At 37.7% G+C, this 8,933-nt stretch overlaps 1 protein-coding gene across 1 annotated transcript; it reads right to left on the reverse strand.

The window, feature by feature from the left end:
* Window positions 1-649: 649 nt before the first annotated feature.
* LOC100441165 (coxsackievirus and adenovirus receptor-like) lies at window positions 650-6,622 on the reverse strand. The gene is made up of 2 exons (XM_063724587.1): window positions 6,583-6,622; window positions 650-2,295 (listed from the first exon to the last, which is right to left on the reverse strand). Exons 1-2 carry the CDS (start codon window positions 6,620-6,622, stop codon window positions 1,214-1,216), a joined length of 1,122 nt encoding a protein of 373 aa, XP_063580657.1. The 3' UTR covers window positions 650-1,213.
* Between the last annotated feature and the right edge of the window lie 2,311 nt (window positions 6,623-8,933).

Consider the following 8,933-nt stretch of genomic DNA (forward strand, 5'->3'; position numbering starts at 1 on the left):
GTCTGAAATACAGAATTGATGGAGGACACTTAACTTGCTTAAAATGTATTTGATTATTCTGCATTTATGATGAAAAATATCATCCAGGGATTATATTCAAGAGGGTAAATTTAGGATTACATGTTTCTAGAACATATAATATGTAACACCATCCAAAAACAACAACATAAAGCACTGAGACCGAAGAACCACTTAAAATTTAGAATAAATTAGGAAATTTCAATCTATAATTGTCAAACAATAAATGAGTTATAATATTTTTCTAATAAGAAAAATATCCCCTGCGAACTATGAGATACTACATCCTTGGTCTGGCTGGCCACCATTTTGAAGACCACCACAGATCTCAAGGCATGAGACTACTCACCAACAAAATCTATCCCTGCTATTGCACCTAGTGTCATCTCAGTATGTGGCTGACAGCAAATGTTCTAACTTAATCTGATAGATGCTCCTTTAGCATATAAAAGAGCTTGCTAAGTCCCTATTACCTGTAGCAGTCTATCAACTAAATATTTACGAAGTCATTTCATAGACAATGTTTATGAATGACTTAGAAGTAAAATTAGTAATTTCTAAACCACTGTAGTGTTTTCTATGTTTTTAGAGATATTCCAAACACAGAGTTTTCAAAGGAGCTGTAAAAACAAGTACAAACATACATAAGTAATTTTGTCATGGATATTTCTGTACTAATTTGGGGGAGACTGGTGGGCCATAAATAAATGAAATACACATCCTAAAAATAATGGTAAAAATTATCAAGTACCACTTTCAGATGGTTATTCAAGTATCAACTTGGTATGCAAGTAAGTTCACCAATGTCTTCACCTATGATTTCATATTCAAAGTGCTACATCTTACTTCGGTACTGATAAATTTAGAAACCTTTATAATCAACCTCTTAAAGAAAATCTAGCTTTTTCAGATGGTAAACTTGTCTTTACTAACTTTAATGCCTGTAACTATTTCAATATAACCAAACAAAAATTTTTAAAAATACATTCCGTACAGTTCCTGATTAACTTATTTTTTGATGTATTTTGAGGCTAGTAACAAAATGTAGACCAGAATAGGTTTTGATATATCAAAAAAAGGAAAGGAACACGGAGAGCACAGATGAGACATATGGAAGCTCTATACTATAGACCCATCCTTGCTCTGTGCTGGAATCATCCAGGAATCGCGCCCATTCGACTTAGATTAGGGGCAGCTACCTTAGCGGTGGGAGAGTCGGACTCTGAGGAGTGCGTTCAAAGTCTTCACTTGGTAGTTGGTTATACTGAGTCTTGGAATATCCTTCCATGTTGGAAGGAGACATGGATCCCAGGGATGAATGATTACTGCCGATGTAGCTTCTGGCAGTGGACGTACGGCTCTTTGGAGATGGCACATCTTCCCTGATATCGTGATGAATTTCCTTTTCATATTTTTCTTCTCTGCGCTTTTTACGACAGCAAAAGATGATAAGACCAATGAGCGCCAGAGCAAGCAAAGTTCCTATAATGGCTCCTGCAATTAGTCCAGCTTTATTTGAAGGAGGGACAAAGTTTAGACGCAACAGGCACTGAGCAGAGCCCACTCTGTTTCTGACTGTACAGCTGTATGTCCCGGAGTACTCAGAAGAGGCATTTTTTACAGATATAACAGATGAAGTCATTTCTGCTAACCACAAAGTGGGCATTTTCTGTGAGTCAGACAATTTTTGCCACTCATACTGTAATGGAAGTGAACCTTCTTTTGGTTCATATTTTAGTTTAAAGTCACTTCCAATTTCTTCTGATCCATCAACGTAACATCTTGCACCTGAAGGCTTAACAAGACCTACCAGATGAATCTTCTTATTTGCAACACCAGGAGCTTTTTTCACTTTGCACTGATATGTGCCAATATCTGACAGCTGTAAATTCGTTACATTTATTGATGCATCACCAGATTTGAGATCATTACTCGTAAAATGTACTCGGCCTTTCAGATCTGGATAGTAGTCGTCATAAATTTTGTCTCCAGAATATAAAATAATCACTTGATCCACGTTCTGATTATCCGCTGGTGATATCAGCCACTCGATGTCCAGCGGTCCCTGGTCTTCGGGACTAAGCGTAAATTTGCATGGCAGATAGGCAGTTTCCCCTTTGGCTTTTTCAATCATCTCTTCAGGAGTAGTGATACTCAAACTTCTGGCAAAATCCGCTACTCCGCACAGGAGCACGAAGCGCAGCAGGAGGGCCACGGTGGCTGCCGTGCCGTGGGCGGTGGCTCCGTTTGTCTTTTTCTTATTGATCTGTTGGAGTTCTGGAATGGTGAGTCAGTGCCACAGATTTCCCTGCTGGTTTCACTGTGGTTGGTTTCATGCTCTCCTCCGGTGCAGTAACCTCTTAACTTTTTTCTGTATTTCTCACAAAGGGGTATTGTCTGTGTACTCTTGTTGAGTCAGTGTCTCCCTCGGGGGAAAGGAGGGTCTGGGGCTTCCTATTCTACCGTCTTGCTCTGGACTCTATTCTGTTACATTGGTTTGTCTATTTTTACACCAATACATCACTGCCTTGATTAATGTAGTCTTATATCCATTAGTGGAAGTTTCCCAATATGTTTTTCTCTCTGATTATTCTGGGTGTGTCTGTGATCCAGTGTGTTTTTCTTCAAGAGGTCTTAGCTATAACAATCATTTTTATTTTTGTATATCATTTAAATTAGCCAGTTTCCACAAACATGCTTTCTGGGATTGTGTTTGGAATTTCATTGACTCTATAGATCAACTATGAAAATGAACATCTTTGCATATTGATTCATAACTCATGAACGTGTTACATCTCATTATTTACTTAGGGCGTCTGTATTTCTCTAAGTAATATTTTGTAGACTTTTTAATTTTGTCAGATTTTTTCCAAGCTGTTAGTTTTTTTAATGTTATTATAAAATTTCTTTAAATTTAACTTTTGTTTGTTGCTAGTATATAGACATAAAACAGATTTGGGATATTGTAATTGCTCTGAATTCGTGTATCAATTGTAATATTAATTTGTAGATACTTTGGGACTTTTTTACAGACCTAAATATTATGTTATCTGGAAAAAATGATCATTTTAGTGTTTCCTCCAATCTTTTTCTTATTTTTGTCTTGCCTTGCCTTATTGCAATAGCTAGGACTCTGATGATGAGAAGTGGTGAAAGCAGATATCCATATTTTTTCTTCATTCTCAGAGGTAAAGCTTTCAATATTTTACCATTCAGCATGATGTTTGCAATAGGATTCACAGATACTTTTACACAATAAGCTGTTACCATATATTTCTAGCATGATAGCAATTTTTATCATGAATAAAGGATTAATTTAATAAAATCATTTTCTTGCATCTACTGAGATGATTATATGATTTTTCTAATTTAATCTTTGATGGAGTGAATTACATTGATTTTCAAATGTTAAATCAGCCTTATATTACTAGAAGAAATCCAATTAGATCTTGATATATTATCTGTTTCATATATCTTTGCACTTTGTTAATATTTACATAGGATTTTTACTCTTGAATGTTTACCTTAGGGTCTGTTTCTGGGGAAACCTACTATAAGACAAAAGTGTATAATTTAGGATGAATTCAGCTTCAAATCACAAAAAAACTTAGCCATGCTTAAACAAATAGTGATTACTTTTCTTACACATAAAAACTATAGTGCTTAAAGTTGATAGAATTGATTTACTTGTTTAATGATACTATCAGAAACCTAGTTTCTTTTTAACCATTTTTTCTCCATCTTTTTTATTTTTGCCTTTTTATCATAATGGTTGATACGGCGTCTTGTGACTTAGAGCTTCACAATCTCAAACTAGAGTTTCTAGGAAAGGAAGAGGCTGGGGTAGGGCTTCTCCCAAGTGTGGTTATTTATATATTAAGGAAGGGAAGTTCCAGAACACATGTCCTTGGCCAGAACTAGGTCACAGGCAGATTCCCAGAGGAATCACCGGCAGAAGAGTGTGGATTTCCTATGACTGGGATTAAACCAATCCTGATTCATCTTCTGTGGTCAGATAATGGCCTACTTTCCCCCTGAAATCAAGGAATCTATTCCTGCTACAAAGTCTGTATTCTATAGCCTGGGAAAAATTAGGGGGATCATAACTGCTCCCAATAGTTCAAGAAAGACTGCTTTTGTATGGCTCTCACTTACGAATATAGATGTAAAAATTTTTACCCAAATGTTGGCAAGCTGAATCCAGAAAGCAAACATAATTATGATGTAGTTGGATTTATCTCAGAAAAATGTCAGTCAATTCAGAAACTGAAGGCTACTACAAGGCCATAGAAATGTAACAGAATTAAATGCTCTAAAACAAGCCCATGCTTACATGGGAACCTGGTATTTGATAGAAGGGGGCCTAATGGAAGAGGACTGTTTTTTAATCAACTGATAATTGGAAAAACTGGCCACTACACAGAAAAAAAAGTTAGTTTTCAAATTTATAATTTAAATTGACTACAGGCTTACCTATGAAAGGTAAAACTATGACGTGAAGAAAAATCAGAAAACACCTTTGTAATTTTGAATTGTGGAAGACTTAGTATATAAAATCCCAAAGGTATGTCATAAGATAAAAAACAATGAACTTGTCTGGGCGCGGTGGCTCACACCTGTAATCCCAGCACTCTGGGCGACTGAGGTGGGTGGATCACCTGATGTCTTGAGTTTGAGACCAGCTTGGCCAATGTGGCGAAACTCCATCTCTACTAAACATACAAAAATTAGCTTCCTAGCTACTTGGGAGGCTGAAGCAGGAGAATCACTTGAACCTGGGAGGCAGAGGTTGCAATGAACCAAAACAAAAAAAAACTAAAAAAAAAATGAACTTGACCACATAAAAAAATTATACATTTCTGTTTAATAAAGGGCACCATTAATAAAGTCAACCAACAAGGAACAGATTGAGAGAAATTATTCTTATTTAAAAAATAGAGACAGGGTCTCACTTTGTTGCTGAGGCTGGCCTTGAACTTTTGGCCTCAAGAAATTCTCCTACCTTTGCCTTGGCTTCCCAAAGTGCTGGGATCAGAGGCCTGAGCAAGCATGCCTGGTAAGGAGGAATTATCTGAGAAGTCAAAAACTGAGAAGAGATTGATAACTAGAATACAAAAAATCCCCCCAAGCCCACAAAACCTTAGAAAAAAATAGGGAACCAATACAGAAACATGTGAAGCAGAGACTACAGACTCAAAGGGCTCATTTGGAGAGTAATCTGGAGATATTTAGTTTAGTTATTTTAGTTTAGTTTAGTATACACAGGTCTCCTGCTCATCCTGTGGAATTTGTGTTCCGGTCCTTAAGGAGGCATGTGTATTTGATTAAGCATTATTTGTACAACAGGGCATTGTAGACAACCTATGCAACTGTATCTAGGGAACCAGATGGGTGAAAAATATTGGGGATGCTCACAGAGGAAACAAAACTCTATCTCTATTAGAAATAGAGTTATGTGGATGAATCTTTCAAACATAATGTTCAGAGGAAAAAGTAAGGTAACAAGTTCTATAACATCATTTACTTGGGCAAATTTAAAACATAAACACACAACAAAATAGTACCGTATTTGAAATATATCTACATATCCAGGAAAAATGCGAAACACAATAGAGTTATTTCCTACAGGTCTAGGAAGAGATTGGCAGTGCAGATTGAGGCAAAAGGAAGAAAAATAGAAGCAAAAGAGGAGGCTTATATGAATAATTAATGACTGTGTTATAAACTTGGGAGTATGAGCAACTCAGTTCTCTGCATTTTAGGTTATGCATTTATTAGTGAGGTCCTACCATGATTTTAGCTTGCATATTAACCCCCAGGTTAAACATGGCCACTATTTAAAATATTTATTTCTAAAACACAAAGTTTAAGGGAGAGATTTTCCTGTAATTATTTAATTTGTAGAAGCCACTACCTACCAATCTGTGACGTAAAGCCACTGTAAATAAATGAGTATTTTCCTCCAAAATCATGCTTTGCGTTACTCGGAGGAATATCTTGTCTCTTTCCATTCTATCTCCAAAGGCTTCAGGTTTCTGGAAAACTACAGTCTACTTCATCTGTAATTTACTCTGTTAATTTAAGTTCCACTTTACTCTCTACTTTCTCCTTATCAACAACAAATGTCAACATTTAAAAACTCTTCTGGTATATTAGTCAGGGTTCTCCAGATAATCAGTGTGTGCGTGTATGTGTATATGTTATTGGTATATATATATTCTATGTTATATATATATATAATCTAGAAAGAGATTTATGATAAAGTATAGGCACACAATTATGGAGCCCGGTAAGTCCCATGATCTGGTGTCTGCAAGCTGGAGACCCAGGAAGGCCAGTGTTGTAGCCTGAAGGCCTGAGAGCTGGAGAGCCAATGGTGTAGATTCCAAGTCTGAGTCTGAAAACCTGAGAATCAGGGGCCCTGAGGACAGAAGACTGATGGTCCTGCTCAAGCAATAACGCAGAGGGAGGGCAAATACAACTTTTCTCTGCCTTTTTGTTCGATTTAGGCCCTCGGCAGATTGAACGATGCCACCCACACTGGGGAGTGGCTATCTACTTTACTCAGTCCATCAATTAAAATGCGAATCTTTTCCGGAAACATCTTTACAGACACATCCAGAAATAATGTTGAATCAGATATCTGAGCATCTGGTGGCCCAGTCAAGTTGCCACATAAAATTAACTGTCAAGTGAGCTAATGATTAGGTTTTCACTATTTTTTTTTTCCATTTCTCATGAGAGTGAAGTTAGTGAAGCAGATTGGAAGAACTACACCTTGGTTTGAATACATTTTATAACTGAAGATTTGAATGAATTTAAATCCACTTTCTATAAAGTGAATGCAGTGAATCTTAAATTCACAATCTTGAGTGAATTTAAGCCATGACTCAAATCTGACAACACTGCATTCACTTTATAGAAAGTTTTGAAATTCATTCTGAGGTATAGGAGTGAGAAAACTTTTCATGTAAACACTCCTTTTAAATTACTAGAGAAATTGTCCTGTGCTTTATATCAGCCAAATTTATTCTTTTCCTGATGAAATCCTGATTTTGTGTTTATTTCTTGCTTATTATGATATAAGATATGCATGTTGTTTTATTAACCATGGATAAGTTTGCCTGACCTCAGAAGTTCACTAAGATTCTAATGACGGTGAGACCAATTAATTGATTAGGATATTGCTACTGAAAATGTTGTCTGAGTAAAGAGCATCACCTGGGAGCTTTTCAGACATGCAGAAACTCAAGCCCAATCATAGACCTAAAGAATCAAAACCTGCATTACAATAAGATCTTTAGGTGATTCTTATGTGTGTTAAAGTTAGAAAAGCACCAAGAATCTACACTGGGAACACTGGTATCTGGACAGCAATGCCAAATTCAAGAAAAGCTGCTTTAAAAAATGTTATTATTATTATTATTTTTGAAATGGAGTCTCACTGCGATGCCCAGGCTGGAGTTCAAAGGTGCAATCCCGGCTCACTGCAACCTCTGCTTCCCAGGTTCAAGTGATTCTCCTGCCTCAGCCTCCCAAGTAGCTGGGATTACAGGTGCCTGCCACCACACCCAGCTAATTTTTGTATTTTTAGTAGAGATGGGGTTTCACCATATTGGCCAGGCTGGTCTCGAACTCCTGACCTCAAGTGATCTACCAGCCTCAGCCTCCAAAAGTACTGGGATTACAGGCATGAGCCACCGTGCCTGGCTTTATTATTTTTTTTTGAGACGGGGTCTTGCTCTGTCACCAGGCTGGTGTGCAGTGGTGTGGTCATGGCTCACTGTTGCCTTGATCTCCCCAGCTCAAACAATTCTGCCATCTCAGCCTCCTGGGTAGCTGGGAATACAGGCACGTGTCAAAATGCCCAGCTAATTTATTTTATTTTATTTTTGTAGAATTGGAGTCTCATTATGTTGCCCAGGCTGGTCTCTAGCTCTTGGCCTCAGGTGGTCTTCCTGCCTTGGCCTCCCAAATGGTTGAGATTACAGGTGTGAGCCACTGGGCCTGGCTAAAAAGCTTGCTTTTAAATTAAATCTATTTTTACATGGTTATCCTTGAGTTCCTGATTAATTCTATCATTTATTCATTCATCTATTCAATAAGTATTTAGCGAGTGCTTATTATATTTTGGGCTCCATAATGGGTGTATACAAAAGCAAACAGGACATGCTAAGAATTGCTGTGTTTTGAATACAAAAATAGATGCAGAAAGAAGCACATAAGCTGGAGTGAAATATGCTGCTGATCCTCTGGGAAAAGTTCCCAGCTCAGCAGTCTGACAATGACAGCACGAGTTATGAAGACAACCATCCAGAACATGTTCAGTGACTGCACCCTGCAAGCTCTCAGCAAAGTAAGCAGGCACTGCTTGGCTGGGGAAGCTCAGCTTCTGGGCTCCCAGTTGGGCCTGGGTTGGCTCCAGCTCTCCAACTCAGAACTGACAGCTGGCACCCACACCCTCCTCCTCAGCTTCCGGGATGGCCTGATGGGCAAAGAGAAAGAGAATGGAATCTGGATGACAGGGCTGGGCAGAGCGTGTCCAGAAAGCTATGAGCCTGTTTGGTCTGTTACAAGTGCTGTGAGCAAAGGAGGACTGCAATTTTGAACACTGCAAAACAATGCATCCAGCCGTAGTCCCAAGGGATGGCAGAACAAGGAAATGCCATAGGCAAGTTCTTTTATGTTAAATCTTATGCCACACTAAAATTACGTTACATTAGAATTTTAAAAATAATGTAAGTGTTGATTTTATAATTCTTTCTTTAAGTCTTAGAGATGAAGAATATCTGACAGCCAGTCCTTTTTTTTGGTAAATTAATTACAGAATAAGTGATTTGAATCCCAGAAGAGGACATGGGTCACGTCTAATATATAGCAACAACTATCTATTCATGTCCAAACACTTTGATTTT

This window comes from Pongo abelii, chromosome 4 (assembly GCF_028885655.2).
Source record: "Pongo abelii isolate AG06213 chromosome 4, NHGRI_mPonAbe1-v2.0_pri, whole genome shotgun sequence".
NCBI classification, from domain to species: Eukaryota; Metazoa; Chordata; class Mammalia; order Primates; family Hominidae; genus Pongo; species Pongo abelii.

What these genes read in the sequence shown, in the direction of transcription:
- LOC100441165 (XM_063724587.1), bottom strand. Translation starts at nt 6,622, where the DNA reads ATGTTTCCGGAAAAGATTCGCATTTTAATTGATGGACTGA. An exon ending in CATTTTAATTGATGGACTGA is followed by an intron (nt 2,296 to 6,582) that starts GTAAAGTAGATA and finishes TCACCATTCCAG; the next exon opens with AACTCCAACAGATCAATAAG.